Here is a 27,972-nt window from a genome sequence, read left to right on the forward strand (position 1 = left end):
ATTGCCGTTTTATACCTACAAAATGAAAATCTAAAAATTTTCCACTCTCCGTTTTTAATAGTTCTATAATACATACATTTCGATACGCATTTTTTTGGATTTTTTTACCCACTGCGCCAAATTATATTCTAAGATCATATAAGAAGAAAAAAATGACAGAGCAATTTTCCGATGACAATGAGCGTCAAAAAAAGGAAGTATCATAAAAAAATATTCTCATGTTTGACAAAACTTTTAGATTTTTTTCTAGTATCACATACTGATACAAATAACTTATTTTGTAAAATAATTTTGGACTGAGGAATTACTCGGTTCAATATATAATCAAATTTGTGTTTTTACCTAACTTAGGAGTGTTTTTTTTTTTGGATATTTATAATGTTAGTCTCGGCTCATACTATACAATAACCAAGATAAATTTCATCGACTGAGAAATTAATGCATGGGTCTCCATACATTAATTTCATCGATTGAGAAATTAATGCATGGGTCTCCATACAACAACTTGCTTCATTTACTACACTAAAATGCCTACTAACGTTTCTTTCGTCAAGTTTACTAAGATTTTAAATTTTGTATCGATGTAATTGTATTAACATTGACAGTAAATTGATACTTTACTTAAAGTGAATTTTTATTTTCCTAATTTATAACAAATAACTGAAAAGTAGGTATAATACCAATTACCGGTTTTATATTTAATCTTGGGATACTACTTAAGGGTGGTTGGTATTCCACCTATCCAATTCATTTGTGCAATGTGTATTGCGTCTCACATTTTGCTTTAATGAGAGAGTGAGAGGCAATGACATTGGACCAAAATATTGGACAGGTGGAATACCACCCTTAAACATCAGTGGTTCTCGCAGTAATTTGTAGTATCGCTCGCAGACGTATCTGCTTGATGAATAGCCGGGTCCACAGAGAGCGCAATTTCCTCGCGCACAAAACGCCCAGTGTAGACGTGCCTCGGCCGAGGCGGCGCGAGCGAGGCACCTCTACATTGGCCGTTTTCGTGTGACAGTGATAACATGATAGTATTGATCGTGTTTTATTATGTTATCCCTGACTACATTGTCTTAATTCCTACGGGGATTTTCTTCACCAGAAGGGCGGCCCAGTCATAATAAGACTAATATGCTGTATGTAGTATGTTTCTGAGATTGATTAAGATTACCAGGCGGCTTAGCACGGTCGCGTTTTTATCCCTTGTCACCATGCCTGTCACGTTCTAACAAGTATGTAAGTGCGAAAGGGACGCGCATAGTGATAGTCGATAAAAATGGAACCTTGCTGAGCCCGCAGAACTATTAATGATGAGCTGTATAGGTGGCGAACAATTAGTATAATTCTAGCCATATGTAGGCAATGCGCATGTGACAAATTTAAGTTCCGAGCTACAGGTTCCGCTGGCCATCAGACGAGTCGTACGCATATAAAGACTTCTTTGTACCTGATGCTTCCACACAACGCAACCGGAGCAAGTGAAAAATACTACTGTTTACTTTGCTCGCATCAGCTACTTAGGGGCTATTCATAAATTACGTCATTTCAAATTAGGGGGGGGGGGGGGTCTGGACATCGGATGACGGTAGCATGAAGTAGGAGGAAATGGGGTCATTTGAAGCATGATTTTTGGATGATTATAGGGGCGGGGGGGTCCAAAATCGTCAAAAATCGATGACGTAATTTATGGACAGCCCCTTACACAGATTGCACGGGTATCGTGTGTGGGTGACTGATAAACATGAAAAAAACCCGCACATTTAATTTGTTCACCGTTCTTATAAAACCAAAAACCATCTATCACCATGCGCAAATTTTACTTCTTGCGCCTTGTGCAAGTATAAGACATTAATTACTTGTTTTGGAATGACTCCTAGCCAATGCTGCTGTCATGAATGTCAGTGAGCTGTCAAATACCTGTCAATGGAAGTGGGCAAGTAATGGTTCCTTTTACCGACCGACTGACCGACCGACAAAAATTACAAGTCTTTGCTGATTTAATATGTTAAATATCGTTATAGCTGATAACTGAGACAAAAATCCCGTAATTATGGCGGATAGAGATCTTTCTATGGGACCCCGTGAAGGAGTAACTTACCCTGTTAGGGTGCAGTACTGTGGAAACTGTTCGATGCCGATAGAATACTGCGAGTACTACCCTGAATACGATAAATGCAAGCAATGGTTGGAAAAAAACTTACCGACCGAGTTTGAAAAAGTAAAGATTGGTAAGTTTTGCACAAGATATTACTGAAGTTAGGTTATGAATTCCTATTGTAAAATGCCCAATCCGTGTTTCATGTCGTCTACATGAGAATTATTTTAACCAGAGCAATTTTCGCTAAATCTTCCAGATGAGGAAGAGAATGCTGGCGGCGAAGAGGAGAAAAAGAGGCAGAAGCGTGGTGGCAAGGGCATGCTAAAATCCAAAAAGAAGGAGGACGTGCCCAAGCTTGTGCAAGTCTCCCGTGCGCCGCGCGGCAAGAAGAAATCTGTCACTGTTGTATCAGGATTGAGCACCTTTGGTATGTGATTTGATTTTATTGATCTGGCAGATTTTGTTTTTATTTTGTACTGTTTTTTTTTTAATAAGTAACAACAAAAATGCAATAAACAATTAATTGCAAATCATAAAATGCTAGCTGTGGTTTTTGAATTCATTTATGTCAGCAGAATCCTGAACCCAGCTTGTAAGTATATTGATTGAAGCATCATAATTTACAATTGTTAGCTTTACTTTGATTTTTATATTTCATATACTTCAATACTTTTATATTTCAAATACTAAAATATCAGTATCCAATTTGTCTAATCTTAGACTCTCTTGAGACCACTCTTGAGTACATCTGTCCAATATCTTGGTCCAATGTCATTGTTTCTCACTCTCTCATTATGCAAAATTGGACAAGTGGAATACCACCCTAACCAATGTATAATATCAGTACAAATCTCGATTTTCATTTATTCTACAGGCAAATTAATTATATATTTTAGTTTTTTTTTTAAGTTAATTCTTTCGTAGTTCACATTGTCATTAATGTGCATTTTTTAATTTACAGATATTGACTTGAAAGTGGCGGCTAAATTCTTTGGCACCAAGTTTGCCTGTGGATCATCAGTGACTGGAGATGATGAGATAGTCATACAGGGAGATGTTAAAGATGACCTCTTTGATATTATACCAGAGAAGTGGCCTGAGGTAAACTGTTTATTCACTTACTTATTAATTATTATAGCACTATGCAATCTTAGAGATAATCAATTAATCAGTATAACTAACTAACATACCTAACTTTTGTGAAAGAATAATGTATATGCACTTTAGTGTGAAAGTATAAATATTTGATAGCAGGCGAAATTAAATATGTATCACTTTATCTTTATTTGGCATTTCGTGGGCATTTCAAAGCCTCAGTGCAATTTCATTTCATTTTATTTATTTCCCACATAATAAGCTAACAGTATTTCACCAAAATGCTTACACGGTATAGGTAATAGCATTAGACTTATTCTTATATAATGACGCCATCTAGTGAGCTCTCTGGAAAGGTTCCAAAAAGTTAAAAATAGATTGCCATTAAATAAGAATATCCCTAAAATGCTTTTATTTATTTTTGTACCTATGAAAGTGGTCAAGAAAGTCCAATATTATGTTTCAAAGTTATAAATAACAGTTATCCTATGCAAATAACAATAAAATGTAAAAATAATATTTGGTGCCATCTTTACAACAATGAGAATCTCCGAGCATTGTATGAGGGTTCTCAATCTTTTTATTTTTATTAGCCTCTGTTAATTCATTAGTTTTATATCAAAAGTGGCTACTGATGTCAGCATTGAATTTAGATAGACCGAATATTAATATCACGGTTTCCTTTTTTTCAGATTGATGAGGATAGTATTGAAGACTTGGGTGACCAGAAGAGATAGTCACAATTTTAGTGTAACAAGAATGGGAGATCTTTATTCCTCTGTCTGCATGAAACATTTGTGACAACATTTTGGATCTGTGATGTTTGTTATGTTACCTCTGTATTGTTACACACTGCTTCAAAGTTAATTGTGACACCTGGGTCGAGTATAGTAAATTTCACAAGTTAGCATTATATCCCTTTTACTAAAAATATAATAGTAAATAAAAAAAAGCAAACAGTGAATGTGTAGTTTTATAAAAATCCACACTGTCATTTCAATACTTACCGTACCTATTTTAGCTATTTTAGCTGTAGCTATTTTCAAATCAAAATAATTTTTGATTTGAAAATAGCTACGGTTAGACAAAGCCAGTAATGCTGGCGCCAGTCCTCAGACAATCCAGTGCTGGCTTGTCTTGAAAAACTGTTTGTTCAAGGCCTATAACAAGCCAGTGCTGGCTGCCAGTTTCACTGGCTTCGTCTGAACCTAGCTTAATTGATTTAACCCTTTAAAGGTCTCAAAAAAGACCGCCATATAACATCATCTTTTTTTTTTGTACAGAAGTTTTAGGACTATAGATTGGCAATGAGGCTTGATAGAGGAGTTTTTTCAGTCTTGCCCGTTAAAGAGTAAACAGTTTCTAAAAGTGGCTTATATCTACACAGTGGCCAACAATACAGAGGTTCCACCATTTTGGCATAGGAGTGAAGTGCTTTGATTCATATCTTCTTTATTTATGAGGTACTGCCAATAAAATGCAAGAATAGATGTTTTGTATGATTTGATTTGTAGCCTTACAAAATGGTCTGATATTTTAAATGACCCAACATATTGATTCTGCTGTTTCAATTAAGTCTAAGTTGTAACTGACTTATAAAACTAGACTTAATTGCCTTATCAAGTTGGTCTGAGGAAATTAGGGGTCAACTGAGGGCCTCGATATGGTACGAGGTATTAGCGAAACTGAAGGACAGTACAGACGGGAACTATTTTTCACCAATCTGATTAATTTGTCTGATCAAATCAGCCGATTATGACCGATATTAGGGCGTTTTCAGAAATAAATATCGAAAACCCGATTCTCACAGATCCCGGTGTTTTTGGGTTCTTTCAACTCAGAATCACTAGCATATTCAATTTTGATGATAACATAAAATGTCCCAAAAATTTGTATGAAAATTGTACATTCCACTACGTCACGCACATACAAGTGAAAAAAATGTTCATACTAAAACGTGACGTAGTGGAATGGACATTTTGGGACATCTTTTTTTAATGGTGGGATGGAGAATGCTGTCGATTCTGAGTAGAATGAGCCCAAGAACGTCCAGATGTGAAAGAATCAGGTTTTCAATATTTATTTCTGAAAACGCCCATTACCGATAAAATGGAGGTGCTGATGCAAGAATACAAATTTGTGACGTAGCTATTTTCGTGGGGGGGCATTTTTAAAATCTGAAATTGGTAATAATATTGCAAATTGACGCCAATTTATTTTCTGATCAAATCTGTCCATTTGATCATCCCGTCTGGACTAGCCTTTGATTTAAATCCTCAGTCAGACTCATAAATTCAAACACCATGATGGAATAGCACCTATCTGTCTTCTAGAAACCCTGTACGACTTCCAATTTATAGAGTAACTTTCTCGACTACTTACCACTACTTACCAAAGTCCGAGTCCGAAAACGATGGCCCAATAATAATTTGAAAATAGCGCCATCTAGTCTATAACTAAAACAACTATTTTCTTATGATTTTCTTACTTGACCTAATAGAGGGCGCCGACTACACTAAAACTTATTATTTTAATTAAAACGTTAACAAATACTATATTAAATGTAATTTGCAGAAACAAATAAAGTTATAGTAAAAATTAATACAAATTATACATTGAAAATATTCAAATATGCTCTAAAGTGTGTCATTGATGATATTTAATTTTACCAAGCTGGCAATGCTTGAGCCCTTATTTTCATACAGCAACATTTACAACTACATCGCAAAATCAACACAAAATAAAATCACTTCTAAACATTTTGCGGGTTTGCGTTCATTGTGTGTTGTGTATTGCTACAGAAACAATGATGCGTAAGCGGGAGTGTATATAAAGTGCAATAAAGGATTCATCTCAATAAAAGGAAGTGATTAGGAGGACATTATTATGCGTTGATCAGAATGTAGCACCTAATCAAGTTCCACAGTGCGAACCTAATTATTAAAAAAATATAGTATCGATCTTTTTTGTACAGGACTAAATAAATATAAACTGTTTAAAAATGTCTGTGGTTAAAGGAAAGTTAGTGAAAATGGAAGTAATACAAGTAGGTGAATATGAATTCACCAAACAAGATATAATAGGACACGGAGCCTTCGCGATGGTTTACAAAGGAAGGAAGAGAAAGGTGTGTATGATCAATCATGTTCTTCCACAGCGCTCACGGTGCCTCCAAATATCTTTGTGTGCATTAGCCATGCACACTGAATAGCTATTTTCGTTGTTAAAATGTTAAGGTGCTCTAATGGCTTGCCTTTCGCAATATTGATTAGTTGTGAACCGTGGGTGGAAACAAACGTCATGTGGGTAATTTGGCTCCGTTTTGAACGAATATTATGATGTCACGTCTAGTTTGCAGTAAAAAAGAATCAAATCAAACTTTATAAGATTATTCCATTACCTGGTCCTGGTCTTTATCTTGCTTGTCGTGAAATATATTGATATGGTGCTGGATCAGCTGTTTGTAAATATTGACGTTTGTTTATGAAAGGAGTCCTACTTACTAATAGCAGTATATAATAGCACTCTCCATAGTATTTCTGTAAATATTTATTTTATTTAAAAAATATTTATTTATTTATTTTAGTTTAAATACAGTTAATTTTCAAAATAATTCGATATTTTACAGGTTATCTCTTTATACTATTTAATACCCATTTCCTATATATTTAAGGAACAGATATTAATAATAAGCATTGTATTTTATAACTTAGTATGACATTGTATGTTCTATCATAAGCCTGTTATTTTTTAACTTCCTGAATAGTTAAAATTAAATACCACATGTAATGCCGAAACCACATCGATTTTTAGCAGTTGGCAGGAATATATTTGGCAATTTTGGCATAGTCATATTTCAGGAAGCACTAGTATTCCAGGATTTTAATTTAAGTATTTGTTTATCACTCAATTATGCCAAGAGAAAAAAGAATTCAACAATGTAAATTCCTATAATATGTGCATTTATTAGGAAATCCATGATTTATGACAGCTGATATTATGGGCTTATGTAATAAATATTGCCAGTGGCTTGCTTGGAAGTTAAATATTAACTTTATGTTGTAATAAGTTTGTGTGACATCATAATAACATGATTTTGAAATGCCAATATAGCCATTTAATTCTAAATGAGCTACTTTAGATTTCCACTGTGTGAGGAGTGCAACATGCAAAAACCAGCCTGTGTGTGACAGAACAATAAGAATGCATAGAGGATTCACACCTTCATATGGTACAAAAAAACCCAGGAAAAATGAAAAAGCTTGTCATTATTATTATTATTTATTATTGAGAGCCTGTTGTGTCCCACTGCTGGGCAAAGGCCTCCCCCGTTTTTTCCATTTTTCCCGGTTATAAGCAGTCTTCGGTCATTCTTTTAAAAAGGAGTCTAGCTCGTCATAGGACCCCTTTTATTTTTTATTTAATTAGATTTTTATTAGTTGTTGCTACACCCGTAATATCATTTACAATATAAACTATTGAATTTGCAACTAAATATTATTGTTTATAATATACAGCCTGCAAACAGATATAAAGCACCAGAAATTGTATTTCTTGAACTTGAAACTACTGTTTGCTATACAGACAGAAAAAAGTGAAGGCTTAAACAGTTTTTATTAATAATCATTATCACATTATAATTTACCACATACACACAGCCTTAGACCTCATTGAAAAAGTTTACATGTAAGTCAGGATGATCTATCTTTGCCCTTAATAGTGCAACGGAGAGAAGTGACAAAGTTGCCATTATGGCCAGCTGCTCCCATTCCAGTTGTGTGAGCAGCTGTCTGTGCCAATTCTGTGCACATGTTGAACTGTGCCTTTAATTACCTACTACTATTTGTTACCATGCCGCTACTGGTTAATAAGTAATATGAATTAACTTGCTAACATCAAAAGAGACATTTTAAATAGATTTCACCAGGGGAATTAAGACTTACGCCAAATACTATAATTTATTTATTTTTTATTATTATTATAGAAATAGAATATTTTTGGACAATTAGTTTTGTGTACAAAAAAGTATTTAGGTATGACTAAACAAAAATTGTATCCTAAAAACCTAATATGTGTTATCTAATCAGTATCATCACAATATGTTTTGTTAAAATTGTAAGTTCTTTACCTTGTTCAATAATTACTTGAAAGTTGCAGCCATGAGAACCCAAACAAAAATTATTATTGTTATTATTCAGACAGTAATCTATCTGATTCTCATGTGGCACATTGTTCTGTAGGCAGTAGAGATACATTGCTAGGGTTATTTTTATTTATTTATTTATGTTTCTCAGTGAGGTAATTACTTTTTACCACATCATTTAATTTGTTCATTGGTTTATTGTTTAGTATGGTAATCAAATTAGGTATAATTTTATGCACAATTTTTTAATTCACACATAAAATATTATACCTACTTACCTACTTTTTTATATACAAATGTTGTGATTTGACCTGACTACATACCTAACATCTATACTTAATTACTTGCTAGTTTAAATATTTACACCTTTGCAGGTAGTTTCCCTGTTGTGTATTCTCTGTATTGTTTTCGTTTATTGACGTATGCAATAATGAGTATTATTTGTATTGTATTGCAGTTTGAAATAAAAACAGGTCTACTAAGGTACCCTAGGTAGTTGCAGTGTCATGTAATTAATAGTATCCAGTTGGTATGGCTTGGCAAAAAAGAGTAGAAATTAAAAAGTGGCAACACTGTATTGTCGTCCCGTTTTCTTATATATATTTGTTTGAAAGGGACGACACTACAGTGTTGCCACTTTTTAATTTCTACTCTTTTTTTCCAAGCTGTACACCCAATTTTGAATCTTAACGGCATACAATTGAGGTACAGTTTACAGCAAGTTAATATTATTTGTCGTCGACCCTACAAAGTAGTGTAGTGCACTGTTGAGCGTGGCATGACCGACCGCATGTCGGGTTCGGGTGTCGCATTGTGCGGGCCCACAAAGCCGGACAATGGTGCGACACGCACGACGGCCCAAGGGCGAGCGGCACGTGCCGACGCCGACCCAAGCACATCCTTATCTATAAATTATAGCAGCAGGTTTTGTCATATACCTAATAATATCTACAACTTGGAAATATAATGTACATGTAGGTATAAGGTAGCAGTACAGAAATTCCACTTTATGTTACAATCCGTTTTACAATGACTGCTACGCCTTTAGAGGATAGTTATGTTTGCCAACATCATCACGTAAAAAACTTGATTTAAAGTGAAGTGGAGTAAAACGGATGACGATGCTAAAAACTGGGGTCATTGCTATGTACTTAAGTGTCTACTTACTAGGACCATTATCCACATTGAGCGAATAGTCAGCACTTAGCTAAATTAGCGGTCAATTAGTATGACGTCTGCCGAGACGTCAACCGTACCTCCATGAGTCCATGCCATAATCGCTGAATTGGCAAACGTTTACGTTGGCGAGCGCAGAGATTAAATGCTGAACACGGCACGCTGACCGTGACCGTGCAGGCGGCCCCCGCGGTCCGCTGTTCTATAAAAAAATCTTATTTACTAACAACTGCTGTTTTAAAACTGCTGAAGTAGCCACAAAATAGCGCTGGCGACCTTTATAGCTTACAATACACCTTTATTAGTCGATAGGAGGTAGTTATCTTTTCTTTCGGCCTAGAAGCAATCCTGCTTCACGGGGGACAGGGAGTGTCGAAATCGGGTCAAGCCGTAATCGCTGCACGAGCCTGCGGAATGTAGGGCGGGCTAATGTTAGCCGGCGTGCGCGCACCACCGGCCCCTTCTGGATAACTGCGAGCCGATTCGCGTTTACTGAATCACTGAATCAGTCCTCCAGATCAATTCAACGTCCAAGAAACAAATACTTTTTATTGTAATTCTCACAATATGTAACAAATCTCCTTGCGATAAAAAGTCACATAAGTCTTTTTACTATTAAGCGATCTCATGCAAAAAATTCATTAAGAGCGCTATTACATTTCGGCGTTGAGCGAGTTTAGGTATTTTACGCGCTGCGGCAGGCCGTGCTAGCTCAGTATGCCGATCCCTTCTACCACACTCGCACTACAATGATGGATTAAACATTCTTGATCCTTCGCGAAGCATATTGAAATCAACCATAACAACACTAACTGTGCTTAACTTTTAAAGTCCTAAAACTGTTATTTGGTAAGTACGAAAATACTAAATGCAGTGCAAATGTAAGTGTATGCAGTGTTCATAAATTACGTCATCTATTTTTGACCCCCCCACCCCTAAAATCATCCAAAAATCATGCTTCGGATGACTCTGTTTCCTCCTACGTCATACTACCATCATCCGATGTCCAGACCCCGCCCCCCCTCCTTCCATTTGAAACGACGTAATTTATGAATAGCCCCATACTCGTACTTATGAAGGTATAAGTATTACTCGAAATAAATTATAGGTACTCGCTTATTTACATGTTTCGTCATAGCATTTGGTACCTATAGGTTGTAAAGTTTGTATCAACGAGGGTTTAAAAACGAACTAGTATTGAGGATCTGATGATAATGATGATGATTAAGGTGGTCACGGATACCAATCAACCATGTAGTAACATGATTAGGCTCGTTTGATTCGTCTCAACAAGATCTTTGACACTGAAGATACACAGGGTCTGATGATGGAGCTGGAAGGTGGCCACGGGTACCAGTCTATCATGTAACTAAACCACTTCGTGTTTGGGCTCGTTTGATTCGTCTCAACAAGATCTTTGACACTGAAGATACACAGGGTCTGATGATGGAGCTGGAAGGTGGCCACGGGTACCAGTCTATCGTGTAACTAAACAACTTCGTGTTTGGGCTCGTTTGATTCGTCTCAACAAGATCTTTGACACAGGACAGTACTCAGGGTCTGATGATGGAGCTGGAAGGTGGTCACCATTACCAATCAACCATGCAACTAAACCACATCGTGTTTAGGCTCGTTTGATTCGTCTCAACAAGATCTTTGACACTAGGTGATACACCAAACACGAAGCCCAAACACGATGCCCAAACACGAAGCCCAAACACGTAGCCCAAACACGAAGTGGTTCAGTTACGTGATAGACTGGTACCCGTCGCCACCTTCGAGCTCCATCATCAGACCCTGAGTAGTATTTTGTGTCAAAGATCTTGTTGCGACGAATCAAACGAGCCCAAACACGAAGTGGTTCAGTTACATGGTAGACTGGTACCCGTGGCCAGTCCAGCTCCATCATCAGACTCTGAGTACTAACTTTTGTCAAAGATCTTGTTGCGACGAATCGAACGAGCCCAAGCACGAAGTGGTTTAGTTGCATGGTTGATTGGTACCGGTGACCACTTTCCGGCTCCATCATCAGACCCTGAGTACTATCTTGTGTCAAAGATCTTGTTGAGACGAATCAAACGAGCCCAAACACGAAGTGGTTTAGTTGCATGGTTGATTGGTACATTTGGTACCGGTGACCACATTCCGGCTCCATCATTAGACCTTGAGTACTATCTTGTGTCAAAGATCTTGTTGAGACGAATCAAACGAGCCCAAACACGAAGTGGTTTAGTTGCATGGTTAATTGGTACCGGTGACCACCTTCCGGCTCCATCATCAGACCCTGAGTACTATCTTGTGTCAAAGATCTTGTTGAGATGAATAAAACGAGCCTAAACACGAAGTGGTTTAGTTGCATGGTTGATTGGTACCGGTGACCACCTTCCGACTCCATCATCAGACCCTGAGTACTATCTTGTGTCAAAGATCTTGTTGAGACGAATCAAACGAGCCCAAACACGAAGTGGTTTAGTTGCATGGTTGATTGGTACCGGTGACCACCTTCCGGCTCCAACATCAGACCATGAGTACTATCTTGTGTCAAAGATCTTGTTGAGACGAATAAAACGAGCCTAAACACGAAGTGGTTTAGTTGCATGGTTGATTGGTACTGGTGACCACCTTCCGGCTCCATCATCAGACCCTGAGTACTATCTTGTGTCAAAGATCTTGTTGAGATGAATAAAACGCAAAACAATAAAGGTAAAAACAATGAAATTATATCGCGGTAGACCCGTTTGTGTAATTAAATATGAATAAAACGAGCCTAAACACGAAGTGGTTTAGTTGCATGGTTGATTGGTACCGGTGACCACCTTCCGGCTCCATCATCAGACCCTGGGTACTATCTTGAGTCAAAATTAATACATATAGAATGTCAGGTCGCTTCAAATATTTTTAATCCTGTCCGGTAGTTTATTAAACTGTACCATTATAAATTATAATACTATAAAAACAGTGCTAGGATCAAAGTCTCTCGTTGCGGTTTACACGCACACAGTATAGCGTTTTACACGGCGCCCGCCGCACACAATGATAAAAAATCTCGTTGTCGCCGTTGAAAATGTGCGGAGCCGACCGACACACGTCCTGCCTCTACAAGCTCTGCCGCGGCACTGAGCTGGCGCAGCGCGCGTCATCGGTAATATAGAGTAGTTTTCAAAAAATTGCCAAAAAATTATAGTAGAATTTCATAAACACTAATTTATACCAACAGTATAAGCAAACGTTGAAGATTGCTTGAGTATGAAAATGACTTCGATATTAAGTAGATTTTCGTAGGAATTTAACACTTGTTTCGGAGAGAAAATTGAGTTCGTTTTACTTTGATTTTCTCTTTCTCAAAGGTGTGTAGGAAAAATATCGTTTGATATGCCTAAAGTACAGGGTATTAGTAATACAAAATAGCCAGGTTTAGCAGAGTAAACTTCTCAACATTTCCAAATAAGAGCTTGCCATTCAGTGCTTCACGGGGTTTTTCGGAAACGACCATCAGAAAAAAAATCATTACTAATTTAATAAGTCCTTTTTCTAATATTTACAACGATATTTAAAAAGATAAGAAGAGACTTTTACTGGAACAAGTACTCATTGTTTCTAATAATGAGCACAAAGTCCTGAATTTCGTCGACTAGTATCATCAATTTTGCGTTATTTCGACTTTTCTTGTAAGAGCGCTCTTAACTCATTCAATTAATCACCAGTTCTAGACGCATCTAAACGAACGAAGAGAGCTACTAAACGGTTTAATTGTAATGAATTACAAACGACTTAATTACCTACACCACGAATAAAAACACCACACAGCTAGGGCATGCAGTACCGGTTCCGGTACCAAGAATTTCATTTCCCGGTTCTGGGCATGGCCGGAACCGGGATTCCCGGTTCTTCCCGGTTCTCAAGGCATCTTTTGAATACTTTTAAGAAATTGTTTGTGTTAGCGTACAATCTTTATCAATGACTTATTTTGATATAAATAATTGCATAACAATTAATAAATGACTTAATTTAGTTCAAAAAAAAACTTAATTGGCGTTCCAACCTATTTTACGAAATTAACCGGCACACTTTGCCTCCGCCTGGGCCGAGCCACACGGCACACGGCCGTAGCGTAGTCGACGCACTCAGCACTATGACGGCACGGACTGCCTGCACGAATACCTCCTTTACTAGGTTAGTTTGTTGGGTTCTTTGGGTCCTCCGTTTCATAGCACCGTTATTAAATGTTATTTAATGTCCCGAGCAGAAGTACTAAAACATTACTACTACTGAATTGGGAATAAATAGTCATATGATGAGAACCGGGAAGTACCGGTACCGGGTCTTCAGTACCGGTTCTTGTGACACTATAAAATTCCCGGGAATTCCCGGGAATTTGAGAACCGGGAATTCCCGGGAGCATGCCCTACACACAGCACAGCACACACACTAATATGCGTTAATAAGCCGTCAGAGCTGTAGGGCGTGCCGATGCCCAAAATTTCCCAAGAAATCCAAAGCGCAGCATATCTTATCAATTCGGTTTTGGCAAAATGCCACAGGCCTGTTTGAATAAAGCATTTGGAATAAATAACTATTTACATAAAATATGAGTTTCGTACATAGAATGTGCTTTCGCAGTAGAACCACGATTTACATTACATCATTCTACGCAATAAACAAGTGGAACGTCATTTCGCGACACTTCACAAGTACTTCCTATTCCCATTAGTTCTGCAAAACGAATACTTTTTGTCCGAATTTGAACTCTATTCCTTAAAGAAGTTCCAGTTCTAAAGAACAAATGGGAAGTACCCCACTTCACCAGTCTATCTCGAGAGCGCGGCAAGACAAAGGAACTGACGAATAGTATAGTCATCGTCTACCTACCTATATTTCAGCACCCAAAGTTCTGGAAAGATAAATACAGTTATCTACGCTATGTATGTTTTGAGTTTCTATTGCACAACCTCTATTAGACCTCTATTAGAAAAACGCTGTACCTTACAGGACAGATGCCGTTTTATTTATTGATGACAAGATGTTTGTCTTAGGGTGGTATTCCATCTGTCCATTATCTTGGTCCAAAGCCATTGCGTCTCACTCTCTTATTAAGCAAAATGTGAGACAAAATACACATTGGACAGGTGGAATACCACCCTTAAATAGACGATATTTCACGTCGTCGCAACGTCGTTTCTTAATCTATCCCGATTAGGTTTGACACATTGCAAAAAGAAACAATAAGGGCTCGACATTTTTTGCATGAGATGGAAGATACACGATACTTTTGGACCCAATCCCAAGAGTTACGCAAAATAAGTCACTGCCATTTTAACGATATTGACGTCGAAAGTTAGCTGTTGATATATATTTTTGTGACTCGGACACCTGTTTTGGCAGCGACATGGATTTGGACGTCGCTGCCTCACATCTAGCGTCTAAAATATTTTTTGCTGACATCAAGGTACCTATGTACGTAACTTGCGCGAATTCAAACAGTTAGACCGATGACAAGGAGCTTTTAGTTACACCGGTTTCAATTTAAAACCTGCTTCGTTGCGGAGTTAATTATGTTATGATTACTAAGTGCATCCATTAGATGCACATTTATGACGAACCGAAGATGCAGACCTTGGGCCGCACACGCTAGCCGCCCACCTGAGACGACCTTATGCAACGCTCGGTGCACTCGGGTTATCACTTTACAAAGACAACGAGCCTATTGCTACTGTATCCTACCTACTACATCATTTCTAATCTTACCCTTTATGCTAAGCTGTTTTCCGCCATTCCGCCTCAATGAAGCGACATCGGGTGTGTAAGACTGGATACACAGTGTCTTTCTCTTCTTGTGGGGAAACAGAAGCATTACATTTTGCACCTCATATTCAACGTACCTACTTATTTTGCTAACAATACACGAGGTCGAGAGAGAGAGTTACTCTCACTCACCCGTAAAACATCAAAGAAACTTGATTATTTTACATACAGTTTATGCCAATAAGGTATTATATTCAAAACTTGTTTTGTTCAGGTTCACCAAGCAGAAATTGATGATATTTTTTGTTTGTTTTAGAACGCATCGCAATCAGTGGCCGTAAAGGTGGTAACGAAGAAAGGAATTCAGAAGGCTTCAGAGATTCTCGTGAAGGAGATCAAAATCCTACGAGAGCTCACAGCACTGCACCACACAAACCTCGTGGCCATGCACGATTGTATGGACAGCCCCGCTTATGTGTATGTCGTCATGGAGGTAAGTTATAGTCCTGTAATGAACGCGTTATCAACTTTTATTCTTTAAAAACGCCCGTTAATCTAAACGCTAATTACAGTTTTTATATCAAGATTTACGTAAATCTTAGGGAAATAGAAGCTGCATTAACCCACGCTACCGTTAAATGCAGTGACTGCAAACCGTACAACTTTAATTAATAGTTTTGCTGTTACTGATAATGCAAGGCAAGTCAAGGCAATATGCCGACTTGAAACGTCAAAACGTTACACTTGAACATAAATCTATAAATTGTAGTAATATATGAAAACAGGTCTGGGTTTTTCCTGATAGGTCTTCATGCTTCCTTTGTTATCGATTACTTCAAGTAAAGATTTGTAGTGGCTTCTGTGCAGGTGTCCCGTTAATAGTGTTTACAACGAACTACCAGAGTTTGTAAACTATACCCTGGGAAAGTGACTGACCTGGGAAAGAAACAGAATCTTAAAAATAACTTCCGTTCTGACGAAGTCGAACCGTGGTTTATTCAAACATTACAATCTCAGAATATCAGCAAACGCCTGTGCAATGTTATTAAACGTTTAATATGTTTAACTATTAAATTTGGCTCGCTCAACATTTATTTATTAAGTAAACCGAGTAGGTACCTAATGTTCAGAGCGTTTGAGATCAGAACCATTTCTTACAGATTGCCTAAATAAAATGTAGTACTTTAATAGCCTTAAGTATCAGTGTGTTGAAATGTCTGTATAGGTGCAATGCGGACGTACAATAGAAACGTACAGATACTAAATTACCGTGTTACCCATAAATCAGCGATGCAAACTTAAGCGAGGATCGGTGATTGTACATAACCCTGCAGAACATTGATTTAGTGCGCCCAGGCGCTCAGCAACAGCAACATGCATTTGCATAACGCAGTAAATTTTATATCAGTAAGAAACTAAGTATGCTCTCTAATAATTATATATCAGTAGGTACCTCTACTTCGACCCTGCACGCTCCTGTCTAGTGGCCGTTAAATCAGGACTGTTGTGAATAATTGCCGCTATTATCGTGTATCATTTATTGTTATTGTTTACACTTGAATTAACACAAACAGTGGCCCAGTTCTCCAAATGAACTATGCCAGCTTATTATCTAATTATATAATTAATTAACTCTACGCTATGAACCTATTTAATAGTGCATTCGGGAAATGGGCAGCGCTCGATTACATTACAATTTCAAATGGTTCTGAATACAAGCATAATCAGATTTCTTTGTTTATATCGCCAGTGTGACAATTACCAGGAAACTGTAGCTATCCGTAGGTATTAGGAGTCCGTGACCTGATGTCCTTGCCCTTAATCCATCCTCGATAACGATAACAGTAACGACACCGCATTTTCTTATGTCCATTCATTATTGTTTTACTTATGATACGGTTAAGAATGAAGTAGCCTACAAAGGCTACAAATTCACACCTTCCTTAAGCCGCTCTGACTAATGTTTAGCATGAGTTGCATTAGGTCAAATGAGATTTATGACCATGAAAAACAAGGTGCAGTGTTATGATTTATGACTTGTAAAAGAAAACATAAAAGACGATGATTAGAGAATACCTAAGTCTATGTCAATACAAAAATCTGTGCGAGCCGCGCTATCCCTACAATCAAATAGCTACTATAATAAACAAATATATTATTTACATAGCTATTCTTACAAATGTTACACTGCCAAGTAGCTAATATGTAACATAAAAATGTAAAACGTTTCTTCAACTTTTGTAAACATTCGACTAAATTTTATTGAGTTTAGGAACTAAAACAGACAATACGATCATAATTGGCAAATTACGTCGCGGTCATATTTGTATAATATTAAACACAGACAGAGCTCTCATTTTATCATCACTGCGACGTAATAATAGTCTTCCGCGTGTTCGCAGCGCGTGTAGCGTATGCGGATCCGCAGCAAGGTCGCACGCCGCCTGTGCGTGTGCGCCGGTGCGGTGGCCCATCGCGTGGACACTCCTTTATCGCTAATCGCAGATTTACTCACTAAATGTAATATACCTACCAGACAGACGGGAAGCTTCCATGCGAACTGTGAGTGCTTCTACTGCGCAGTTACAATGTTTAATGCTGTGCCTAATAGGTCAAGGGGACGACGACCGCACCAATAAACTTAAACGTGGCTTCATTTCGCTCGGTGTCTACTTCAAAATGTGTACCATTATTCATTTAACCTTATGAATAATTCAATAGTTTGCATAAGTACTATTTTAATTTCTTTGATTTGAATTTGAATCATCGCTTTCATAGGCATTTATGTGGATATTTTGGATAATGCTATGTATAATGTATATCAAGGTAAATTTTTGCCTAACGATAAGAGAGCAGACTGCCCTTATCTCATTGACGGAACTACATAGTGTAGACATATATGATATCACATGTGTAAATGAAATCGTGGAGAATCTAGTCATACAACGTGGCCTACTAACCTCTTTATCATTTATTACCTACTCGTAAACTTTCGGTTCCTATCAAGTATTTACAGATTTTTGTCAATCATTATTATGGCAACAAATTACAATATTAGGTAGCAACAATGTTCGTATGATCAGTATGATCTTGTTACTGGCTGGTCACTGGTCAGTCCGATATAGTGCATTAAGTTAGAAAAAATTGTCAATATCACTTCTTATTGCACTGTTTTGTAGTCTGCTTCCTGTAAGATATTCATTGGTAGTTGGAAATCTAACAATATTAATATATTTAAAGTTAAATCACTTATATCATATTAAACAATTACTATCAGCTTTTCCAAGGCATTTCCTATTGGCACTTGACAACTAGACCTCAGTGATGAACGCTGATTGTCCTAGAAGCGATTCTTTCTTAGTCTGTTGTTTAAGAGGCACAATCCACCTGATGATGCCTACATGGCTCCCTGCTTCAGCTGCCACAAATGCGGTCGCTAATGCCGGTTCTGCATTGGCTTATACAGCCACGAGAGACGTTCCTCGCTTACAGACGCTGCATAAATAATCTGTCAAGATGTTAAAGGCCTGATGAATGAATGTTTATGAAACCTGAGTACATTCATATTGCGTACCTGATCCTATTTTTAAACAGAGGTGACTCAAAAACAAGTGATAGGTTTAAGGGCACATGCACGGCAAGCTTAGATTAGTCAAACAGTCATTGCACCCGAGATGTAATCGTCAAAAGTGCATTTCTAAATTCTACATGCTTGGAGAGAGGTTATATTATTAAATAATCCCATTGTCTGTATATTGTGTACGAACCCTACACCAGTAGAGCAGAGCAATAGTCGCGTCGCGGTGTCTGGTGCGCACCGCGAACCGCGACTCCACGTGGCCACAATAATATCTGCATGCGCAACTACTAAGTAATAATATAATGTTTATGCTAGGTAATTGCGCAAAGACACCTACAGGTTGAGACGAAATTAAAGTATTGCGTCAATTTCTCTTACGTGCTTTCAAAACAAAAACAAGTCATTTGTTTATTTGGTTTACAATATGTACCTATCTACAAAACAACAGCTTCCTGATAGTCAGCCCTTATCTTCTGACTTATTTGTTTTCAATATTACTCTCTATAAAATCTTTTTAATTGTGCCTTTTCGAATTCGACGAATCAAATTCCTGAGAACATCAAAAATCTCTCATTCTTGATTACATATATATATAGACGCCTTTCTTAAAACAGCTTTCCGTCCGAGACATGCACAAATCTCGACAGTTATATTTGGCTTTACTTTACCCGTCGTGGTCGAATTAAATTATTTTTATTTGCCATTTGCTCAGGTCTGACGAGGTAGTACAACAACGAATTATATTAATAGCTCTCGCCAAGGGCAAGCACACGAAGCCAAATTGTACGACTGGTGGGAATGACGTTTTAGTTTTAGAAGTACGTAATGAGAATGTTTAGTTTTTGTACCGCGAAGAGAAGAGGCATACCCAGGCCGGTGCCTCGCAAGTCGCAATAGGTACGGCGCACAAAGCCAACAAAGTTCATTGGCACGAGTTGCTTTCGGGCGCGGAACGCGGACAGTCGTCATGGCTTCTGTGGACCATGACTTTTTTTGTTAATGCTGTCAGTTTCCTCATGACTGTATAGCTCGTCAGATCTCGTCTAAATTGTTTTTAATTAAGATGAACTTCAGTACCTACACAATACAGTTTTTTCGCTCTACATCAAAATGTTCGTGGAAGATTTGTTCAAAAGTTATTAAACAAAGTATCTTGGACTGAAGCCCACGCGTTTCTATTTATGTTTACATTTAAACCGCAAAAGTCGATGACAAAGCTCTTCGATAGTCAGCCAATGATGAGGCGTGGTCGGATGATGCAAGCCTGAGCGCGACTGTCTCAGTCTCACGGTTTGGTTGCTAGCACGTGTGCCCTGCCAATTACTCCGCTCAACTTTGACATTATACTCGTATTATATCCCTCTGATCAACGAAACGTACTACTTTAAGAGTCCGCAGCAAGCTCGGCCGAATTTCACCTTCCAGCTTCACATACAAACGGACTTTCGTTCTCATTTTAAAACTATATGCTGGATTTAATGAAACTTTGCACAAACAATGACATGAGGTATATCTAATATACATTTCCAACACCCACATGTTAGCATACAGTGGAATATATTTATTATAAATGAAATTATTCGGGCTGTGTCGTCCGACACCATCACCACACAGCAGCACAGATTAATAAATAGTTACTACGTAAGGTAGTGACCTCGTGGTCGTATTAATATACAGCGCGCTGTCGACTCGAGCGGTACATCTCGCACGTGGCTGGGCCTTGGGGTCGCATCAGGTTCATATACACATATATAGGTATATTGTGGCATCTGCTCCGATATTGTGTCACAGCCATTTGAATGTAAAAGTAGGAACAATTCTTCCTTAGACTCAATTACAACTCTACCTTATTGAGTATTTGTCTCGTCATAAACCTAACGCACAACGAAAGCTACTTGATTCACATTTTGTTACAATTGCACGAATTGTAAGCTCGCTGAGATTCCTAACAATTGTCCTTAGAGGTAATAGATCACACATCACATTTACAGTTCGCCTGAGGTCCCGCTAAGTAATTGTGGTTAACAATGGCACCCTCTTGTAATACAATAAGGGAATTTAAATGGCGAACGTTTAATATCTTGCAACCACATATGCAAGAGTTGCAATTAGGCGCCTTTTCGCGTAGACACAAAGCATCATTCCATCATTCCATTCCATGATTATGTAAATTGGAAACGGTGCAGTACCTCCTTTACTTATGCATGTAACAGTAGCGTGTCGGTTATCAGAATATTTAATCTCAATTTTCTTTTAATGAAGTACGTTGAGTATCTTTACTCGAATTAGTTACTATAAATATCTATTCCAGAACTGTAATAAAATAGGTGTTCGTTTTAACAATTTTGTAGTCAGTAGGTATACTTGATATCATAAACCCAATTATTTATGCATGTTGCATGTCAGGCGGTAGCTATTTTGTATGCTGTGCTGAGACTGAGACCTGAAACATAGTACTACATACTATTCAATTGTAAGATCCGTGCCTATTTTTGATGTACAATAATTCGATCTAGAATAGCAAACCTACGAGCTACCTACGACCACTTTTTACATGTACGTGCAGTAAGTGCACCAACTTAAGTACTCACATCGCCATACTAGCTGTATAGATAAGTGGATACTTATGTATTGTTAGGGCACCGACTGTACATGCGGTCTCAAGAAATATACGACATTCATTATGAAATTCGTATAGTTAAGTACGCCATTTCGTCCTACTCCTATCCCAAGATATTGCACTACCCGTTATACAAATGGTTACAAAGATTGCATTAAGTTTCTCTACAGGCGGCTTGATAGCGCGGCTGGTGGAAAGTGATGCAGGTACATACCCACCGGAAACCGCGGCTTTCTACCCATCTAATCTAGCCAATGATCTCATCATTTCAAATTACTAGCTCGTGCGTGAACTTGTCGATTTACTTTGTTTTCTTTATTAATATTACGTGGCAATGCAGCGATTCGAAAATGTATTATTATCATATTCCCAGTTTACAAACATGGTTGCGCTAAATGCTACCCGGAACACTTCGACCGGCTTCAAACTCTTAAAAGGAATGAATCACATCGTCTAAGAAACTAATAGAATTCAAGCTGCAACTCGATTACTGTATTTTCTTTGTTTACTGCCTATAAAAACTTGCTGTTAGACAACTTGACGCTATCTGCCCTAGTACTATAGTAACAGTATCGACTAGTTCACATTATTAAGTCAGCACATTCTGCTTCTGCAATTCCTTTGCAGTATCGATATCGATCAGAATGTAATGTTTATTTTCTATATATGGTACAATTGGTACAAAAGTACAAACGCATTTATTTTATAGGTAAATGCCACACAATAAATATTATTTTATCGTAATTCAAAATGGTTTTGATCCGCTGGAAGTATAAGACAGTGTACTATCTTCAAGATTGGTACCAAATATTCGCAACCCTGTGTCCCAAATGTAACTGGCCAGCGTGTTCATCTATCTTTATGTAGCGTAGCGTTCCAAAAGCGTATATACGAAACGAGAGCAGTGCACTTGAGCACACGTGTCGTTGATCAAAAGGCGGCGGACGCGTAGGTACACTGAACTATACTGTATGCAGTGATGTGCATTGAAATTGCGCAGTTTTTAGTACACGGGGCGGAGACCTGTGCTCGTGTCAACGACCCGCCGTTTATATTCAACGTAAAATGAAAAGACTCATGAGATAAGAAAGAAACACTGACAATGGGAGTTGCCTGTAGCGTTTGTTGTGAAATGGAGGTTATCGTGCAGAACCGGGTAACGGCATCTCGTGGGTTAGTGCTTGTAGGTCAGGTGAGCGCTGAGGTGCATATCCGCCCGTAGGCTCGTAGCGGACACCGGTACACTCTTTACCCTAACATCCATTAGTTAATCAATTGTGACGTTTTCATTCCAATGATACGCGAATGTACGATTTTGGAATAACATGTTTGTTTATTTTGTTTATACATATACATTACACCTACCTATTCGTTTCGTAGTAGAGCAACAACAAATGCGCATTAAGCGCATTATATGGGAAACATGTTTACTTTGAAGTGAGAATAGTTGAGTCATAATAAGATATAACTTTTGTTACTATTTAGATATAACATGATAATTATACATCTATATTTAAATTTATGGGACTTTAGTCGTTTATGATAGTATCCACTGCCTACACTATCATCTATTTTATTGTTATAGTGTGCAATTAGGAATCCCTATTTCGTTGATATAAATCATATAAAGTCGAATATTGTATTGCTGTTGTTATGCTTAATTTAGCTCCATTAGCTCTACCAATTAGTCGAGTCAGTTTATTGAGTATATTTAGAAGAAATAAAACAAAAGTGCAGAGTACAGGTGGTAAAAACTGAATACATATATTATAAAACACATTTTGTCATAACATAATACATACAAGTACAATGAAACAATAATATCTTTATGTACATAAAAAACGTATCCCTAACAACACTTAATCTATTTGCACCCTTATTAACATTTCCTGAATAAATAATGCTCTACAACATTCAGATCGAAACCGTTCATATCCAATAACAAAACTGTATAATATTATTATGCTATGGGCATTTTTACTTAATATACCTTTAACAGCCTATGAGCCGTCGTCACAAAACCGAAAGTTTATGTCAAATGCCATTCGTTTCGTCACAAATTTAAGTAAGGCTTTAAAGTAAGCAAAATGTGAATGCCTGTGTCAACATAAATAGACTCAGACGGGTGACTTGTTGTCTTGCAATGGGACTTCTTCGGGTGCCGTTGCATTTCCATTCGCGACTCTCTCGTTCGCAGGCCTGGGAGACGAGCTAAACCGTTTCTTGATTGAACTCCAGTTCTTCTTTATGGTTACTCCTGCTACTACTACCACCATGGCAGCTACGATAATGCCGATTACGCTTTTGTCCACTCCTCCGGTTTTAGTGTCAGATGTGGTTGCTCCAACCTTTACGTTCGCGTCAGCCTCAGTAGCATCTTGATGGGTATCGCTTACGGGTTTATCTGAAGACACAGTTTCGCCTTCTGACGGTATATTGTCTGCAGCCACACGCAAGGAAAAGTTGTTAACAAATGATCCGCTTTCGCTATTTGCGTTATCGTTGGATGACTGCACTTCCGTTGGAGTTTCCTCTGTACCTGAATCGACATCAGTGTCATTGGTTTCCTTAGGTATTTCGGGATCTATCAGAGTTCCAGGTAATTTAGCTTCCGATTCCAAAAGCAATTCTTCCTCGTTATTTATAGGTTTATCTGTGTCACACTCGTACATGTCCGATCCGCATGAACTGGTGCATATGGTTACTAAAGACATTTTTAGCTTGTTGCAAATATCTTCCTTCAGTTCTACAGTACTGGTGGCAAGGGTCAATGTACGAAGCGATTCGAAGTTGGAAAACGTGTCTGCGTCAAGCACCTGAAAAATAAAGAAATGAATCTTATTAATAAATATTTACAGAAGTAATTTTTGTAAATACATATACGATACTCTGGAAAAAAGTTGACGCGCCCATAATAATATTAGCGTTGTGAATTATAATTTATAACTGGTCCTTTAAGCTACATATGTTATATTCTTTCTGTATATCTGAGTTAGTTTAGTATTTGTCCGTTATAAACTAATTTTCCTTTTTTCATAATAAAATAATCTACTCGTTCTGCTTCCGCGTTAGTGCCTTTTTATAAGAGCCATAACAGGGCAATAACTATATTTTTGAGTTTAAATACGTTCCTCACGACCCTGTACAAGTATGGTTAACTACGAGTTACTTAATTGCCACACGGAAGGTGTCAAATGATTGAAGTTATAAATGTTTTGGAATGTACTTTTAAGTATATTCGTTTTCTTTTTCCTTGACCATCATCTGGAAAATAGATCTGCAAGTTTGGTAAAGCATAATTAGGTATTAGGTACTATCACTACACCTTATAAAACAAAGTCACCCACCGCGTCTATCTCTTTGTATGTATGTATGTATGTATGTTTGCGATATTAAACTCAAAAACTACTGAACGGATTTTTATGCCATTTTCATCTATCAATAGAGTGATTCTTGAGGAAGCTTAAGGTGTATAATTTGTTAAGATTTTGTGTATCCCGTGCGAAGTCGGGCCGGGTCGCAAGTACTATTTTAAAACTAAGTTCTTGTTCGGGGAGTAAATCGATTAAAGGCTTCTCGCTCCTAATAAACACCGTGGTATAAATACTTAAATGAATGCAGCTATTAGGTCTGCTAGGTACTTGAAACTGTCAAGACGCCCCGAAAGCTTTAATATTCAAATTTAACCTAAACTCCTAGAGTAAGTAGTGCGTCTACATGATGCACATTTACGGACTTATTAATTTTGTAATAAAATATAGAGTATACAAATAAATTAAGGACTGCCTCAACCACACCGCTCTGCTTAAAGGATTTAAAAAAACCGGGCAAGTGCGAGTCGGACTCGCGCACGAAGGGTTCCGTACCATAATGAAAAAAAAAAAAAAAAAAAAGAAAGCAAAAAAAAAAACGGTCACCCATCCAAATACTGACCACTCCCGACGTTGCTTAACTTTGGTCAAAAATCACGTTTGTTGTATGGGAGCCCCATTTAAATCTATATTTTATTCTGTTTTTAGTATTTGTTGTTATAGCGGCAACAGAAATACATCATCTGTGAAAATTTAAACTGTCTAGCTATCACGGTTCGTGAGATACAGCCTGGTGACAAACGGACGGACGGACGGACGGACATCGAAGTCTTAGTAATAGGGTCCCGTTTAACCCTTAGGGTACGGAACCCTAAAAAATATATTACCGTTCTCATGTCGTTGCCACCCAAATCCAACTCCTCTAACTTGTTGAGTAGCAAACTGTTCCTTAGGTCGCTCGGATATTCTATCAAACGATTGTTTGCTAGTTTCAGAACTGTTAAATTAGGTAGCTCGCTTATTGACTGAAAACAGATGAAAATCGAATTAATTATGATATACAATTTAACCATCACAAATTCAAGTGTAATTTTAATACCTTCTTAGGTAATACTCACTCCAGATTTAAGTTCCATGATAGAGTTGTTATCTGCATCAAGTACTTTTAAATTCTTCAATGAGGATATACTTTTAGGGATTTCAGTTAATTTATTATTGCGCAGTTTTAACACGGTAGTCTTTTCGTCTATAGGGGTAGGAAATTCTGTTAAATCAAATCCAGCACAATCCACTGTGAATGCGTCTCCTTCTGTCATGCAGGAACAGCGTGCCGGGCAAGGTATTTCGCTATCCGGGGCTTTGCTTGCTTCCTCGACTAACTGATTTGTAGGTTGTATTGCTTCAAGGACAGGGCTACTGTCTGTGGTAGTCTCGGTGGTACTATCACCGCTGCCCTCCACGACCTCGTCCCCCTCAACGTGATTCTCTGGCGGGAACTGGTTATCATTTTCCAAAGGATTTGGTAATTCATCCTCATTTTGAGCCACCACAGCGCCGCACCTGAAATTAAAGTAAATGTCGGTTAACATGTGACTATTGTGACTGTTAAACGTACTTTTATCGCACCGAGCTCCGGTGAAATTGTTATGACAGATAAAAATTGCGATAACTACAAGAGCGTAGTTAACTGGAACACTGATCTCGAAAATCTTAAACTACTATAAATTAGGTACGTCGTGTTTTTTGGTGAATTAATTCTGCTTAGATTTACTTTTTTGTCAAGGTGGTTGTGGCCTATCTCGCGCTAGACCGTTATGTACCTACCTACAGGTAGGTATATGCGACGCGAACCACCTTCTATTTCGCCGCATTTCAATTTAAGTACTCATTTTAACTTATTAAATACCTCAAATCAATATACATTGGTCGCTTAATAATCAATTGATAACTATGTGTAAGGGATAAGATAACTCTGACGTATACATATACATACCTAGATTATAGCATTATGCAGCCTATGATTACCTACTGACATACCTGTAGTAGCCGCTAACCGAAATGAGTACCGGGGTCATATAACTATCTCTCTCACTCCTGCCACGATCAGGCAAATGTGAATGAAAAGTTTTACGGCCCCGGTCGTCAGTTCGGTGCGGAAATTATAATATAATGACTATAATATGATACTGCAAATATTTAACTTTTATTGCACAAAAGAAAATGCAATCGTAGGTAGGTCCATTTCGTATTTGTTCAATTAAAAATCAAGAAAAGAAAACAATACCAAATAGTACAATATTTTCTTTGGACACCTATAGGTAAGATTGTTCACATTTGTATTCTTAACTACTTAAATAAATACTTTCGACTATCATTTCTTCTTACACGTAATCTATGGCTCATCCTTATGTTTAAAGTAGGAAAATATTGTTGTTTTTTAAACAAAATTAATATTTTAATTAAGTAACATGTACCTATGCTTAACACATTATTACAATAATAACTATCGGATCGACAACGCAAAAAGAAATAGTAGCATAGGTACTTACGAAACAAGCACAACGATCAAAAGGTGAATACATTTCAGTTTCATGGTCACTTGGAACAATCACTTAGAGGCGTCGCTGGATTTAGATTCTTGTCACCACCAGTACTGTACCTCCGGGAACAGCGCATAACTCACTGACACTTATAACTGTTATCACTCTGATAAGAGCACCACTGCCATCGCGGAGCTTATCGCGAATCAAGTGTGATAACGTCGCGCCTGCCTAAACACCAAAAACTAAGACTATCAATTTTCAATAACGCGCTCACGTTTTGTCGTATTAAGTCGGTCACGCCCTTCGCATAAACGATTGACTCTTGATACGCAGGTCAAGCCGCCGCCAAACGTTAGTTACAGGCTCCTGAATAGCGACTGTACTTTCCTTATCCTGATTTTCTTCTCACGCGCACACCAGCCGATGTAGTTTACGCCGTTCTATTTATGTATGTTTATCACCTACACGCAAGAAATTACGAGAAGTATAACAAAGCGAATTTGCAGCGGAACTGATAGCGATTATGAATCAGAAATTGGTCACATTTATCGGAAACTTTTGTCTTCAGACCAATTTTCGAAAAGGCAAATGTAAACAATGTACAATGTCCGAATGCCACGGATAGAATGATCACACTTTGCTTATTTAGTTGGCAAGT

The 27,972-nt window shown here is 37.7% G+C and overlaps 3 protein-coding genes across 6 annotated transcripts in view; 2 read left to right on the forward strand and 1 right to left on the reverse strand.

Moving 5' to 3' along the window:
- The first annotated feature begins 1,916 nt into the window (after positions 1-1,916).
- LOC134796130 (density-regulated protein homolog) lies at positions 1,917-4,130 on the forward strand. The gene is made up of 4 exons (XM_063768097.1): positions 1,917-2,234; positions 2,361-2,531; positions 3,066-3,205; positions 3,892-4,130. The coding sequence occupies exons 1-4, from the start codon at positions 2,057-2,059 to the stop codon at positions 3,934-3,936; spliced, it is 534 nt and encodes a 177-aa protein (XP_063624167.1). The 5' UTR covers positions 1,917-2,056; the 3' UTR covers positions 3,937-4,130.
- A 1,782-nt stretch (positions 4,131-5,912) lies between these two features.
- The window catches only part of LOC134796132 (serine/threonine-protein kinase unc-51), a 48,145-nt gene continuing 26,085 nt past the window's right edge, over positions 5,913-27,972 (forward strand). For 3 of the 4 annotated variants that reach the window (XM_063768103.1, XM_063768101.1, XM_063768102.1), the window contains exons 1-2: positions 5,914-6,326; positions 15,577-15,753. In XM_063768103.1, the coding sequence (XP_063624173.1) occupies positions 6,201-6,326; positions 15,577-15,753 (303 nt within the window). In that variant the 5' untranslated portion in view covers positions 5,914-6,200. Of the gene's footprint in view, positions 6,327-15,576; positions 15,754-27,972 lie in introns of all 4 variants that reach the window. The other variant, XM_063768100.1, reaches the window with a different exon arrangement.
- Positions 23,203-27,902, reverse strand: LOC134796131 (uncharacterized). Its single transcript, XM_063768098.1, has 4 exons — positions 27,321-27,902; positions 25,890-26,331; positions 25,659-25,796; positions 23,203-24,276 (listed from the first exon to the last, which is right to left on the reverse strand). The coding sequence occupies exons 1-4, from the start codon at positions 27,362-27,364 to the stop codon at positions 23,578-23,580; spliced, it is 1,323 nt and encodes a 440-aa protein (XP_063624168.1). The 5' UTR covers positions 27,365-27,902; the 3' UTR covers positions 23,203-23,577.

The sequence above is a fragment of the Cydia splendana genome, chromosome 13 (genome assembly GCF_910591565.1).
Source record: "Cydia splendana chromosome 13, ilCydSple1.2, whole genome shotgun sequence".
In the NCBI taxonomy this organism is placed as follows: Eukaryota; Metazoa; Arthropoda; class Insecta; order Lepidoptera; family Tortricidae; genus Cydia; species Cydia splendana.

Coding starts and splice junctions, on each gene's coding strand:
- LOC134796130 (XM_063768097.1), top strand. CDS start 2,057: ATGGCGGATAGAGATCTTTCTATGGGACCCCGTGAAGGAGTAACTTAC. Junction 2,235..2,360: donor GTTTGAAAAAGTAAAGATTG/GTAAGTTTTGCA, acceptor TAAATCTTCCAG/ATGAGGAAGAGAATGCTGGC. Junction 2,532..3,065: donor ATCAGGATTGAGCACCTTTG/GTATGTGATTTG, acceptor TTTAATTTACAG/ATATTGACTTGAAAGTGGCG.
- LOC134796131 (XM_063768098.1), bottom strand. CDS start 27,364: ATGAAACTGAAATGTATTCACCTTTTGATCGTTGTGCTTGTTTC. Junction 25,797..25,889: donor TCATGGAACTTAAATCTGGA/GTGAGTATTACC, acceptor ATCTGTTTTCAG/TCAATAAGCGAGCTACCTAA. Junction 24,277..25,658: donor GTGGCAACGACATGAGAACG/GTAATATATTTT, acceptor TTTATTTTTCAG/GTGCTTGACGCAGACACGTT.